A 15,719-nucleotide genomic window follows, 5' to 3' on the forward strand; every position below is an offset into this window, starting at 1 on the left:
CCTGGGATCGAGCCCCGCATCGGGTTCTCTGCTCAGCAGGGAGCCTGCTTCCCCCTCTCTCTCTGCCTACTAGTGATCTCTGTCTGTCAAATAAATAAATAAATAAATAATCTTTAAAAAAAAAGAATACACGTGATACTTAAACAAGTAAAATTTTTACAGACTGTAACACAAATGTGCATGCGGTATCCTTGTAGGGGTGGGAAGGTGTTGAAAGGTAAAAAATACTTACATTTGGATGTGGTACCATAGTGGTGCCCATTCAACAAAAGGTAAAGTCTTTGACAGAAATGGAGAAATGGACCTCTCACATGGAGGGAAGTGGTCCCCAAAATAGAAAACGTGGAGTATGTTTGGGATATGGTTTAATCAGAATTTTTATTGCTATTGGAGAGTAGTGAGAGACAAGATAGGATCAGGCAATTTGAGGTCATATTATAGAGTAATAGGCTCAGGAGTTTGTATTGAATTATTTTGGCCCTGGGAGGATCATTGAGAGCTTTTGGTAGTATAAGCAATGTGAGTAGAATTCTGTTTTAAGAATCTTTTTTTTTTTTTAAAAGATTTTATTTATTTATTTGTCAGAGAGAGAGAGAGCCAGAGCGAGCACAGGCAGAGTGGCAGACAGAGTCAGAGGGAGAAGCAGGCTCCCTGTGGAGCAAGGAGCCCGATGTGGGACTAGATCCCAGGACGCTGGGATCATGACCTGAGCCGAAGGCAGCTGCCTAACCAACTGAGCCACCCAGGCGTCCCCTGTTTTGAGAATCTTAAACTGTCTCCTTTCTGCCCATGGACGCCGCCGAGTAAGCATCGTTAAAGTCTCCCCTCCCACTGCCGTCATGTCTAAGTCAGAGTCTCCCAAAGACCCTGAACAGCTGCGGAAGCTCTTCATTGGAGGTCTGAGCTTTGAAACAACCGATGAGAGTCTGAGGAGCCATTTTGAGCAATGGGGAACACTTACAGACTGTGTGGTAATGAGAGATCTGAACACCAAGCGCTCCAGAGCCTTTGGGTTTGTCACATATGCCACTGTGGAGGAGGTGGATGCAGCCATGAATGCAAGGCCACACAAGGTGGATGGAAGAGTTGTGGAACCAAAGAGGGCTGTCTCAAGAGAAGATTCTCAAAGACCTGGTGCCCACTTAACTGTGAAAAAGATTTTTGTTGGTGGCATTAAAGAAGACACTGAAGAACATCATCTAAGAGATTATTTCGAACAGTATGGGAAAATTGAAGTGATTGAGATCATGACTGACCAAGGCAGTGGCAAAAAGAGGGGTTTTGCTTTTGTAACATTTGATGACCATGATTCTGTAGACAAGATTGTCATTCAAAAATACCATACTGTGAATGGCCACAACTGTGAAGTAAGGAAAGCGCTCTCTAAGCAAGAGATGGCTAGTGCTTCATCCAGCCAAAGAGGTCGAAGTGGTTCTGGAAACTTTGGTGGTGGTCGTGGAGGTGGTTTTGGTGGGAATGACAACTTTGGTCGCAGAGGAAACTTCAGTGGTCGAGGTGGCTTTGGTGGCAGTCGAGGTGGTGGTGGATATGGTGGCAGTGGGGATGGCTATGACGGATTTGGTAATGATGGAAGCAACTTTGGAGGTGGCGGAAGCTATAATGATTTTGGCAATTACAACAATCAATCCTCAAATTTTGGACCCATGAAAGGCAGAAGCTCTGGCCCTTATGGTGGTGGAGGCCAATACTTCGCCAAACCACGAAACCAAGGTGGCTATGGTGGTTCCAGCAGCAGCAGCAGCTATGGCAGTGGCAGAAGGTTTTAATTACTGCCAGGAAACAAAGCTTAGCAGGAGAAGAGAGCCAGAGAAGTGACAGGGAAGCTACAGGTTACAACAGATTTGTGAACTCAGCCAAGCACAGTGGTGGCAGGGCCTAGCTGCTACAAAGAAGACATGTTTTAGACAGTACTCATGTGTATGGGCAAAAAAACTCGAGGACTGTATTTGTGACTAATTGTATAACAGGTTATTTTAGTTTCTGTTCTGTGGAAAATGTAAAGCATTCCAACAAAGGGTTTTAATGTAGATTTTTTTTTGCACCCATGCTGTTGATTGCTAAATGTAATAGTCTGATCATGACGCTGAATAAATGTGTCTTTTTAAAAAAAAAAAGAATCTTAAACTGTCTGAGGTTGTAAGATGAATTAGACCTGAGAGAGAGTGGAAGCAAGAAAACCAGGTTAGCAAACTATTGCTGTGATCTAGAGGAGAGAGCCTAAGTCACACAAGTGGCACTGGAGAAGGAAGGGAAGGAATTAACTGATTAAAACTGTTTTCAGTGGTACCGTGCCTGGGTGGCTCAGTCAAACACTGGACTTTGATTTCAGCTCACGTCATGGTCTTAGGGTCATGGGATTGAGCTCTGCACTGGGCAAGGAGCCTGTCTCAGAATTTCTCTCTTCCTCTCCCTCTGCTCCTCTCCCCACCCATGTGAGTTCTCTTTCTCTCTCTCTTTCTAAAATAAATAAAACATTAAAAAAATAAAACTTTTTAATGGATAGATCTATGTGTTGAATAATAGGTCCAGTAAAAGTTGGAGATATTTTAGATTCAATTATAAAAGGAGACACTCAATTGAGTAAAGTCTTTGACATGGCTATGAAAGTTATTAGAAATCATCTTGTCCAAGGTTATACAGATTGTGACAAAGCTGAAGTTTATCTCCTGATATGTGCTTTGGTGACTCTCCATTAATTATATCATGTCAGGAGCCTCAGTGGTGAATAGAGTTAGTATTGAAAAGGTGAAGGACTACTTTTCTTCTATAAAGTCGAATAGTCTGAGGTCTTCTGTCATTTTCCTTCTGCAGTCTTTTGTTTTCTTCCTTTTGCATCTATTCTTGATTAGGTTCCTAAGCAGAAAGGAGTTAACATAATAGGCCTGAGTCTACTATGATTAGAAAAATCTGACTACAAGATTAGCTCTTGGCTTGTATCTGGGAACTTGGCTAGTGAACAGTTTCTTACACAGGATATAAAATTTTCCCTAAATGGTGAGAGTGACTCACTGTGCCTAGACTGCCTATACAAACAATGTGGTTTATGTTGAACATCTTATTTTCTTCTGGGAGTCTGGAATTTTGGTATATGCTTAGCAGGGGGTGCCTCCGTACAACCCCCAACAAATACCTCGGGCACTGAGTCTAAAGAGCTTCCACAGTAGACAAAATTTCACATGTGTTGTTATAACTTGCTGCTGGAGACATTAATTGTGTCCTGTGTGACTGTTTTAAGGGAGAACCCTTGGAAGCTTTCACCCAGCTTCCTCTAGACTTCATCCCATATATTTTTCCCTTTGGTGATTTTGCTCTATATTCTTTCATTAAAGTAAATATTAGCCATGAGTATGACTATTAGCTGAGTCCTTTGAGTCCCTCTAGAGAATTACCAAACGTGGGGATTTGTAACCCTGGACACAGTCCAAACTTTATTCTTTTTGAGGATTTTGCAATGAAAGCTTTCTGGAATGTCCTAGAAGTTTCGTGTTTTATGTAGATGTTCCTGGTGACTTTCCTAAAAAGCAAGAGTGTAACCTTTGTACTTCTTCAACTAAAAATAATCTGGGGGACCAAGTGTCACTTTTTTTTAAAATAAGAAACTTTATTTTTAGAGCAGTTTTAGGTTTACAGAAAAATTGAACATAAGTACAGAGTTCCTATATATCCCTAATTCCCAGAATGCAGTTTCCTCTACTAGTAACATTTGTATTAGTGAGATACATTGATAAAATTGGTGAGCCAATGTATTGTATATTCTGTGGGTTTTGACAAATGTATAATGACATGAATTCACCATTATACTATCATGTAGAATAGTGTCACTGCCAGAAAAATCTGAGAGCACCCCCTATTCATTCCTTCATAATCCTTCCCCAACCTGCAGACCCCTAGAAACTATTGATCTTTTTATGGTCTCCATATTTTTGCCTTTTCAAGAATATTTTATTGTTGAAATTATACAGCATGTAGCATTTTCAGATTGGCTTCTTTCATCTGGCACTCTGCATAAGTTTCTTCTGTGTCTTTTCATGACTTAATAGCTCACTTATTTTTAGTGCTGAATAATATTACATTGTGTGGATTTACCATGGCTTTTTTAAAAAAAAGATTTTATTTATTTATTTGACAGTTCGAGATCACAAGTAGGCAGAGAGGCAGGGAGAGAGAGAAGAGGAATCAGGATCCCTGCTGAGCAGAGAACCCAATGCGGGCTCGATCCTAGGACCCTGGGAACATGACCTGAGCTGAAGGCAGAGGCTTTAATCCACTGAGCCACCCAGGTGCCCCTGCCATGGCTTTTTTTTTTCAATCTTTTCACCTATTGAAGGATATCTTGGCTTTTTCTCAACTTTGTCAATTTTTTTTTAAGATTGTTATTTGAAAGAGAGAGAGCACATATGAGAGAGAGTACAAATGGGAGTGGGGCAAAGGGAGAGGGAGAAGCAGGAGCCCCACTGAGCAGGGAGCCTGAATCAGGGCTTGATTCCTGGACCCTGGGATCAGGACCTGACCTGAAGGCAGATGCTTAAGTGACTGAGCCACCCAGGTGTCCCTTAGATTTGCCAGTTATTAATGATGCTGCTGTCAACATTTGTGAAGAGGTTTTTATGTACATAATTTTTCAAATAATTTTGGCAATTATCCAAAACCACAATTGCTGAATTGCACTGTAAGAGTAAATTTAGTTTTGTAAGAAGCTGTTGAAATTTCTTTCAAGTGACTGCCATTTTTTATTTCTATCATCAATGAGTGAGAGTTCTTGTTGCTCTTGTTCTCTTTGCCAGCATTTGGTGTTTGTGTTTTGGAATTTAGTCATTCTAATAGGTCTGCACTGCACTCTTTGCTATTATAATTTTCATTTCCTGGGCAATTTTCTTGGGTCCCTTCCCTCTTCAGGAGCTTTGTACTATTGCTTGACCCTATTTCTCAATACACTTTGCTTTGCTGCCCACCAAAAAAAAATCATTTCCCTAATGACATGATGCTGAACATTTTTCGTATGCTTTTTTTGCCATGTATAGATCTCTTGGTGAAGTGTCTATTCAAATATTTTACCCTTTTTAATTGGATGGCTTTCTTACTATTGCATTTTAAGAGCTGGATGTCTATTTTATTTTTTTTTTCTATTTTTTATTTTCATGTGTGAGGGTGGAGTGGGCAGAGAGGCAGAGGAAAAGAGAGAAACAGACTCCCCACTGAGTGGGAAGCCCAATATGGGACTTGATCCCAGGACCCCAGGATCATGACATTAGCTGAAGGCAGTTGATTGACTGAGCCACCCAGGTGGCTTTTCTTAAAAGACATTTATTTTTATTTTTTAATTTTAATAACTTTTTAATTTCTTTTTTTTTAAAGATTTTATTTATTTATTTGAGAGAGAGAGACAGTGAGAGAGAGCATGAGCGAGGAGAAGGTCAGAGAGCGAAGCAGACTCCCCATGGAGCTGGGAGCCTGATGTGGGACTCGATCCCGGGACTCCAGGATCACGTCCTGAGCCGAAGGCAGTCGTCCAACCAACTGAGCCACCCAGGCGTCCCAATTTCTTTTTTTTTAAACAATATCCTACTACTCTCCATCTGTCACTGCCCCCCACCCCCCACCCCACCCCAGATAAGAGATATTTATTTCAACTTTCTAGGAGTAAAAATAAAATTTTAACTTGGGTTTTTGTTTAAAGTTTTTACTTAAATTCTAGTTAGTTAACATATATTGTAATACTGGTTTCAGGGGTAGAATTTAGTGGTTCTTCACACACACACACACACACACACATATATATATACACACACGCACACATATAAATGTGGTATATATATATATACACACACACACACACACACACACCACATTTCTTTATACATTCATCAATTGATGGGCATGTGGGCTTTTTCATAATTCAGCTATTGTTGATATTATGCTTGTTTGCCTATTTTATATATCAGACCTTTATGAGATGAGTGTTTTGCAAAGATATTCTTCCAGTCTATGGCTTGTCTTTCATTCTCTTAACTGAGTGTTTCACGAAGTGGACATAGTTTTTCTTTTTTTTTAAAGATTTTATTTATTTATTTGACAGAGAGAGATCACAAGTAGGCAGAGAGGCAGGCAGAGAGAGAGGGAGGAAGCAGGCTCCCCGCTGAGCAGAGAGCCTGATGCGGGACTCGATCCCAGGACCCTGAGATCACGACCCGAGCCGAAGGCAGCGGCTTAACCCACTGAGCCACCCAGGTGCCCCTAGTTTTTCTTATTTTTAATGAAATACAACTTATCAGTTTTTTCTTTTGTGTATTATGCTTTTGATGTTATATCTAAAATATTGTCACCAGAATAGTAGAATGACCCTAAACTTGTCTCATCCCTTGAACACAGCTAGATAGTTATCAAATTATTCTGAGCACCCAAGAAGTCAATTGGAATTCTGAGAGAACAAATCTTCAAGTACAAGTAGAAAAGTAACCAGTTTTTTAGAAGGTAGGAAGTATGGAAGTGCACCTGGGGGAGACATAGCTGTGGATGTGGCAGTACAGAGGAAGCCTGATTACAGAGCCTACCAAAAATTATTAGAAGCAGTGAAGTGCAAAATGGTTGTGAACTTCTAAGTTCACTACCATGGAGGACATGCTTGGATTAAAGATATTCAGGTGGTGAAAGGCATCCCAGTTAGAATGGAAGATGTCAGACTTTCACTATGTGCAGACATGATACTCTATGTAGAAAACCCAAAGGACTGTCAAAAGATTGCCAGAATGCATAAATGACCTGGTAATTTCACAAGATGTAAAAACAAGTGCAGAAATCTGTTGCATTTTTATACACCAATAACAAAGCAGCAAGAAAAAGAAGTCAAGGAACCAATTTCATTTGTAATTGTACCAAAAACAATAAGATCCCTAGTATAAAAACAATAAGATCCCTAGTATAAAGATCTATAGTCTCAGTCAAAATACTACAAAATATAGCCCCATCAAAATATTACCATCATTTTCACCAAAGCTAGAACCAACAATCCTAAAATTTGTATGCAACCACAAAAGACCCACAATAGCCAAAGCAATTCTGAAACACAAGAACAGAAGTGGAGACATCACAATTCTGGATTTCAAGCTATATTATAAAGTCGTAGTCATCAAGAAAGTATAGTATCGGCACAAAAACACATTATCAATGGTACAGAATAGAGAATCCAGAAATAAACCCAGATTTCTGTGGTCACCTAGTCTTTGACAGAGCAGGAAAGTCTATCCAGTGTAAAAAAAATAAAGTCTCTTAAATAAGTTGTGTTGGGAAAACTGGACAGCAAGATGCAAAAAAATGAATGTGGACCACTTTCTTATAGGATATAATAAAAAAATTCAAAATGGTTGAAAGACCTACACCCTGACGAGTTTTAATCAGGAAAAGATGCTGTATTTTGTCACGTGCTTTTTCTTTTTTATTTTTCTAAATTTTTATTAACATATAATGTATTATTACCTCAGGAGTACAGGTCTGTGAATCGCCAGGTTTACACATTTCACAGCACTCACCATAGCACATACTGTCCCCAATGTCCATAACCCAGCCAACCTCTCCCTACTGCCCTACCCCCGGCAATCCTCAGTTTGTCTTGTGAGATTAAGAGTCTCTTATGGTTTGTTTCCCTCCTGATTACATCTGTTTCATTTATTCTTTTCCTACCCCCCAGGCCCCCCATATAGCCTCTCAAATTCCTCATATCAGGGAGAACATATGATAACATTTTCTATTTCTTTATGTCTTTCTCAGTTTCTTTAGTGAGTACTTTATAGTTTTCTGAGTACGGATTCTTTGCCTCCTTGGTTAGGTTTATTCCTAGGTATCTTATGGTTTTGGGTGCAATTGTAAGTAGGATTGACTCCTTAATTTCTCTTTCTTCTGTCTTTCTATTGGTGTATAGAAATGCAACTGATTTCTGAGCATTGATTTTTATATCCTGACACTTTATTGAATTCCTGTGTGAGTGCAGGAAGTTTTGGAGTGGAGTCTTTTGGGTTTCCCATATAAAGTATCATTTGCACAGGTTGGGAGTTTTCCACATAAAGTATCATTTGCAAAGATTGAGAATTTGATTTCTTCTTTGCTGATTTGGATGCCTTTAATTTCTTTTTGTTGTTACTGTCTGATTGCTGAGGCTAGTATTTCTAGTACTATGTTGAATAGCAGTGGTGATAATGGACATCCCTGCCATGTTCCTGACCTTAGCAGAAAAGCTCTCAGTTTTTCTCCATTGAGAATTATATTTGCGGTGGGTTTTTCATAACGGCTTTGGTGATATTCAGCTACGTAGCCTCTATCCCTACACTTTGCAGAATTTTTATCAGGAAAGGATGTTGTACTTTGTCAAATATTTCTTTCAGCATCTATTTAGAGTATCATACGGTGCTTGTTCTTTCTTTTATTAATGCATTGTATCATATTGATTGATTTTCAGATGTTGAACCAACCTTGCAGTCCTGGGATAAATCCTACTTTGTCGTGGTGAATAATCCTTTTAATATACTGTTGGAGCCTTTTGGCTAGTGTTTTAGTGAGAATTTTCGCATCTGATGGGATCTTTGTCTGGTTTTGGGATGAAGGTAAATGTTGGCCTCAAAAAATGAGTTTGGAAGTTTTCCTTCCATTTCTATTTTTTGGGACAGTTTCAGGAGAATTGGAATTAATTCTTCTTTAAATGTTTAGTAGAATTCCCCTGGGAAGATGTCTGGCCCTGGACTCTTGTTTGTTGGGAGATCTTTGATGAGTGCTTCAATCTCCTTATTGGTTATGGGTCTGTTCAGGTTTTCTATCTTCCTGGTTCAGTTGTGGTAGTTTATATGCCTCTAGGAATGCATCCATTTCTTCCAGATAGTCAAATTTGCTGGCATATAGTTGCTCTTAATGTGTTCTTACTATTGTTTGCATTTCTTTGGTGTTGGTTGTGATCTCTCTTTCATTCATGATTTTATTTATTTGGGTCCTTTCTCTTTTCTTTTTGAATCTGGCCAGGGTTTTATCAATCTTATTAATTCTTTCAAAGAGCCAACTCCTAGTTTCGTTGATTTGTTCTTTTGGTTTTGTTTTGTTTTTGTTTTGTTTGGTTTTGATTGTTTTTCTGTCTTATTTTGGTTTTTGTTTGTTTGTTTGTTTGTTTGTTTCTATTCCATTGATTCGGCTCTGATCTTTATTTTTTCTCTTCTCCTGCTAGGTTTAGGCTTTCTTTGTTGTTCTTTGTCCAGCTCCTTTAGGTGTTGGGTTACGTTGTATATGAGACAACAATGATTGTTTGTTGAGAAAGGTTTTTATCACTCTGTATTTTCCTCTCAGGACTGCCTTTGCTGTGTCCCACAGAATTTGAACCATTGTGTTTTCATTATCATTTGTTTCCATGACATTTTTCAATTTGTCTTTAATTTCCTGGTTGACCCATTCATTCCTTAGAAGGATGCTGTTTAGTCTCCATGTATTTGGGTTCCTTCCAAATTTCCTCTTGTGATTGAGTTCTAACTTCAGAGCATTGTGGTCTGAAAATATGCAGGGAATGATCCCAATCTTTTGATATGGGTTGAGACCTGATTTGTGACCCAGGATGTGATCTAATCTGGAGAATGTTCCATGTGCACTAGAGAAGAATGAATATTCTGTTCCTTTGGGATGGAATGTTCTGTATATATCTGTGATGTCCATCTGGTCCGGCGTGTCATTTAAGGCCTGTATTTCCTTGTTGCTCTTTTGCTTGGATGATCTGTCCATTTCAGTGAGGTTTTTTTAAAAGTACCCTACTATTATTGTATTATTGTCAATGTGTTTCTTTGATTTTGTTATTAATTGATTTATATAGTTGGTTGCTTCTATGTTAGGAGCATAGTTAATTAAAATTGTTAGATCCTGTTGTTGGACAGACCCTTTGAGTATGATATAGTGTCCTTCCTCATCTCTTATTATAGTCTTTGGCTTAAAATCTAATTGATCTGATATACGGATTGCCACCCCAGCTTTCTTTTGATGTCCATTAGCATGGTGAATTGTTTTCCACTCCTCACTTTAAATCTGGAGGTGTCTTTGGGTTTAAAATGAGTTTCTTGTAGACAGCATATTGATGAGTTTGGTTTTTTATCGATTCTGATACCCTGTGTCTTTTGCTTGGGGCATTTGGCCCATTTACATTCAGGGTAACTATTTAGAGATATGAATTTAGTGCTATTGTATTGCCTGTAAGGTGACTATTATTGTATATTGTCTGTTCCTTTCTGGTCTACTACTTTTAGGCTCTCTCTTTGCTTAGAGGACCCCTTTCAGTATTTCTTGCAGAGCTGGTTTGGTGTTTACAAACTCTATTTCAGATTTATTTGTCCTAGAAGCTTTTTATCACTCCTTCTATTTTCAGTGATAACCTAGCTGGATATAGTATTCTTGGCTGTGTGTTTTTCTCATTTAATGCTCTGAATATATCATGCCAGTTCTTTCTGGCCTCCCAGGTCTCTGTGGATAAGTCTGCTGCCAATCTAATATTTTTACCACTGTATGTTACAGACTTCATATCCTGGGCTGCTTTCAGGATTTTCTCTTTGTCACTAAGACTTGTAAATTTTACTGTTAGATGATGGGGTGTGGACCTATTCTTATTGATTTTGAGGGAGACTCTCTGAGTCTCCTGAATTTTGATGCTTGTTCCCTTTGGCATTTTAGGGAAATTCTCTACAATAATTCACTCCAATATACCTCCTGCCCCCCTCTCTCTTTCTTCTTCTTCTGGAATCCCAATTATTTTAATATTTTTTTGTCTTATGGTATCACTTATTTCTCAAGTTCTCCCCTTATGGTCCAGTAGTTGTTTGTCTCTCTTTTGCTCAGCTTCTTTATTCTTTGTCATTTGGTCTTCTATATCACTAATTCTCTCTTCTGCTGCATTTATCCTAGCAATGAGATCCTCCATTTTTTAGTGCACCTCATAAATAGCTTTTTTAATTTCAACTTGGTTAGATTTTAGTTCTTTTATTTCTTCAGAAAGCGTTTTTATTTCTCCAGACAGGATTCTCTAATATCTTCTGTGCCTTTTTTGAGGCACACAAGCACCTTGAGAATTGTCATTCTGAACTCTAGATCTGACATATTATAATGTCCATATTGATTAGGTCCCTGGCCTTTGGTACTGCCTCTTATTCCTTTTTTTTGTGGTGAGTTTTTCAGTCTTGTCATTTTATCCAGGTAAGAATGTATGAAGGAGAGAATAAAATACTAAAAGGGTGGCAATGACCTCCATAAAATGTGCTTTATCTAAATCAGAATAGACCCCAAATCCTGGGGGAGGGGGAGAAGGGGTAAAAAGCAGTTCAGAAAAAAAATTTAAAAAAATAAAAAAATAAAAAATACATATTTTTTAGACAGGTGGATAGAACAGGGTCACCCACTTAATTTTGGGAGTATTTTGGTCTCTTAAAAGAAACTACCTCCCAAAATTTTAAAGAATGAAAAACATATATAATGGTAAACACAATGAAGGGATGCAATATGAGTATAAAGTTGAAAAACTTTTTAAAAAAATTTCTAAAAAAGGAATTGATAAGTTGTTTGGTAAAATAAACTAAAAGAAAGTGGAGAGAATTTCCTCAGGCTGGAGACTAGAACAAGGCCCTGTGTTAGATTTAGGTTATATTTTGATCTATTAGAAGAAGTTGTTGTATCCCCAAATTTTTTAGAATAAAAAAACCCTGTGTGTATACAAAAAATAAAGTTAGGTAGTATGAAGAATAAAATATGACTATAATAATGAAGTTTCAAAAAATATTTTTTGAAAGGTATTGTTAAGACAAACTAGTTAAAAATGTTAAAAGAGGAAAGGGTAAAAGTTAAAAAAATTTAGCAGAAGAAAAAAATAAAATTAAAAAAAATTAATTAACTTTGTACGACTAAAGAATCATGGGGTAAAGCCATGAATGCTGTGCTTTGCTTTCTCCTCCTCTGGAATTCCACTCTCCTTGGTAAGTGAACTGGGTTATGGCTGGATTTCTTGGTGATATTCTTGGGGAGGGGCCTGTTGCAGTGATTCTTAAATGCCTTTGCCCAAGGTGAAATTGCACCGCCCTTACCAGGGGCCAGGCTAAGTTATCCAGTTGGGTTTGCTTTTGGGAGCTTTTGTTCCCTGAACACTTTCTGTAGAGTTCCAGAGGACAGGAATGAAAATGGCCGCCTCCCAGTCTCCAGCCTGGAGGAGCCGAGAGCTCGGGGTCCCACTCCTCAGTGTGCCTTCGGAGAAAAATGCTCAATCACTCCCATCTCCCTGGCCTCTGGCTGCATTTCGATCTCACCCAGCCTGTGACCAAGCATCTCTGTCTCTGGCACACAGCCCTGCCTGGAGTATCCAAACCCAGCAGATCCCTGTGCTCTTCCAGGGGTGTCTCCCCAGATCTTGTGGGGTCCCCACTTACAGAGCAGTGGCCCTTGCCACAGATCACAATTTAAGGTATCCCTGAGTTGAGAGCTCACCTCTCAGCTCCATCTCTGTAGCCAGCTTCCCTGGTCTAATACCCATGAGCTCTGTGACACTCAGACATCCCTGATCCTTCTGTGACCCTGTGGGACCTGAGACCATGCTGTCCCCATGTGGGCTTCACCCCGGTTTAGTCTCTGGAGCGATGTTCCTCAGTGGAGCAGACTTTTAAAAGTTCTGATTTTGTGCTCCATTGCTCTGCTGCTTGCCGGGAGTCGGCCACTCCCCCCACGGTCTATCTTCCTGTTGTTTTGGATTCACTTCTCCACCAGTCTTACCTTTCAGAAAGTGATGGATTTTCTATTGCTAGAATTACTGCTCTTCTTCTCTTCGATCTCCTCTTGGATTTTTGGGTGTTTGGAATGGTTTGATAAGTTACCTAGCTGATCTGCTACCTGATGTTGTCTCATCCTGCTACTTCTCTGCCATCTTGACTCCTCCCCGCTCTTCTTTTCTTTATGTTGGTATGCATTTCTCACTTACATTGTTTTCACTCTTTTTGAAGAAGTTCTTATTATATTTCTTGGGTCACAATTTTACTAGCAACACATTCCTCCAAATTTTGTTTGTTTGAGAAAATCCTTAATTCTTCTTCACTTTTGAAATATAATGTCACTGGATACAGAATTCTCAATTTGTGATTTTTCTTTCAATATCTAAAATATCTCACTCTACTCTCTTCTTTTTGCATGGTCTTTTGAGAGAAATTCTATTTTTACGCATCTTTAGATAAGGCGTTTCTTCTTCTTCAAGATTTTCTCTGTGTCTTTAAATTTGTGTTGTTTGAATATGATATGACTACATGTAGATTTTTTTTTTTGTATTTATACTGCTGTTCTCTGAGCTTTCTCAATCTTTTGTTTGGTACCTGTCTAATTTTGGAAAATTTTCAGTCATCATTTTAAGTATTTCTTATATTCCATTTTTTTCTCCTTTATATATCTTATACCTTTTATAATTGTCCAACACTTCATGAATATTTCACTCTGTATTTTTGATTCTTTTTTCTCTTTGCATTTCAGTTTTTGAAGTTTCTATTAAACATACCTTCAGGTTCACTGATTTTTTTCTGTAGTCTTTTTTAGTCTGTCGATAAGCCCATTCAAGGCATTCTTCATTTCTGCTATGGTTTTTGATTACTAGCATTTCATTTTGATTAATACTTCAAGTTTTCATATATCCACATATATTATTCATATGTTCTTGTGTGTTTTCCTCTTTTTCAATTAATGCCTTTGCTGTAATTTCTGGTGTAATAGTTCCACTATCCACTATCTTGACCTTATCTAAGTTTGGTTTTGATGTTTGTTCTTTTTTTCTAAAGATTTTATTCATTTATTTGACAGAGAGAGAGAGAGAGATAGAGAGATAGATCACAAGTACGCAGAAAGCTAGGCAGAGAGAGAGAGGAGAAGCAGGCTGCCTGCCAAGCAGATAGCCCAATGTGGGGCTTGATCCCAGGACCCTGAGATCAAGACCTGAGCTGAAGGCAGAGGCCCAACTCACTGAGCCACACAGGCGCCCCTTGATGTTTCTTCTTCATCTTTAACTGGTTTTTGTTCTTGTTGTTGTAGCCCTTTTGAATGCCTTGTACTATTTTGTTGAAAGCCAGGCATGATGTTCCAGGTAAAAGGAACTGAAATAAATAAGCCTGTAGTATGAGGCTTTATGTTTATATTACGAGGAGTTAGGCTGGGCTTAGTTTGCTTTTAGACTATGCTTGTTTTTTTCTAACTATTGTTCTGAAGCCAAAGTTTCCTCTGGTATTTTTTTTTCTGTTTTCCCTGTTGTCTTTTGGCTTTTTTAGAGAGGTATTCTTTTTTCTTTAAAAAATTTTTATTTATTTGAGAGAGAGAGGAAAAGGGAGTGAATTTGGGGGGCAGAGAGGAGTAGAGGGAGAGAATCTCAAGCAGACTCTCTGCTGAGCTTGGATTCGGATGTGGGGCTCAGTCTCATGATCCTGAGATCATGACCTGAGCTGAAAGCAAGGGTTAGACACTTAACTGACTGAGCCACCCAAGCACCCTGATAATTATTCTTAAATAACTGGTAGCCTGATTTCTGCTTCAGCGCTTCTGCTCTGGTAATCTCTGATTCTCTATTTTCAACTGTCTATCTAATATTTGAGGCAACTGTTTTCCTTCTGACTTCACTTCTCTGTTGTTTCTAAGGGGAATTATTCATTTTCAATTTGTTCATCATTTTTCTTGTGAGGATGGGTGAGGTAACTTTCAAGATCTTTAATTGTTGGACCAGAAACCAGAAGATTCACAATGATCACTTTTAAATTCTTGGTTTATAATTCTCTGTCTGTAAAATAAAAGAATAAGATCATTACTTGGTGGCTAAATTCTTCCCTAGCTCTAGCATTCTGTTGAGTCCATAAGCAGTGACTTGCAAAAGTGACTGTGCTGTTATGTGACATTTGCTACTCTTCTTTACAGGCAGACCTCCAGGTGGACAAGGAGAGGCAGAATTTCTTTGAGTCCTCCCTTGATTATGTATATCAAATCCAGGAAGTTCAGGAGTCCAAGAAGTTCAACATTGTGGAGCCAGTAAGTTCTATCTGTTGATGAATAGTCTAAAAATATTTACCAAATACCAGGTAAATATGGAGAACTTTGACCATAAAATTGAGATTTCAAAGATGCTGAAGGATATTTAATGCTTAATAATGAATGTCAAGAAAATAAACACAGTAGCTTGGGTTGCTCTTGTTCTCTTACTAACAATATTTTCTCTGTCTTCTTTACCTCTCCTCCCCTGCCTTTTTTTCCTCTCCCATTTTCTGTCCCCTCAGCTATGATTTTTCTTTCCTTCTCTTTTTTGCTTCCTTTCTCCTTTTCTCCCTTCTTTGATTTCTCTGACACCCTTTCTTTTTTTTTTTTTTCTCTTCCCTTCCTTGCTTTCATGCTTTCATAAAACTTTTAAAGTGCGTATAATATGCCTGTCAATGTGCTAGGAGCACATGTCCCTTGCACTTAATGACTTCCTATTGTACTATTTTTACTTCGATCTTCTTTATTTTCTAATTACATCTCCTTGACTATAAAAAGGGTGTGCTTTGATATGACAACTATGTTGAATTTTAATTCTCAGTAAAGAAAATCTAGAAAAAATTGTAGGAAAAAATAAAAATAACAAATTCCCATACAGAGATAATCACTGTTGATATTTTGGCATTTTCTTTCCAAATTTTCTGTATTTGTTATAT

The 15,719-nt window shown here is 38.3% G+C and overlaps 2 protein-coding genes across 4 annotated transcripts in view; both read left to right on the plus strand.

The window, feature by feature from the left end:
- OPHN1 (oligophrenin 1) overlaps window positions 1-15,719 on the plus strand; it is a 560,040-nt gene that overhangs the window by 298,617 nt on the left and 245,704 nt on the right. For all 3 annotated transcript variants that reach the window (XM_044235858.1, XM_044235860.1, XM_044235859.1), the window contains exon 7: window positions 14,950-15,060. In XM_044235858.1, the coding sequence (XP_044091793.1) occupies window positions 14,950-15,060 (111 nt within the window). The remainder of the gene's footprint in view (window positions 1-14,949; window positions 15,061-15,719) is intronic.
- On the plus strand, window positions 801-1,801 carry LOC122897583 (heterogeneous nuclear ribonucleoprotein A1-like). Its single transcript, XM_044235861.1, has one exon. It carries the CDS (start codon window positions 840-842, stop codon window positions 1,785-1,787), a length of 948 nt encoding a protein of 315 aa, XP_044091796.1. The 5' UTR covers window positions 801-839; the 3' UTR covers window positions 1,788-1,801.

The sequence above is a fragment of the Neovison vison genome, chromosome X (genome assembly GCF_020171115.1).
Source record: "Neovison vison isolate M4711 chromosome X, ASM_NN_V1, whole genome shotgun sequence".
In the NCBI taxonomy this organism is placed as follows: Eukaryota; Metazoa; Chordata; class Mammalia; order Carnivora; family Mustelidae; genus Neogale; species Neogale vison.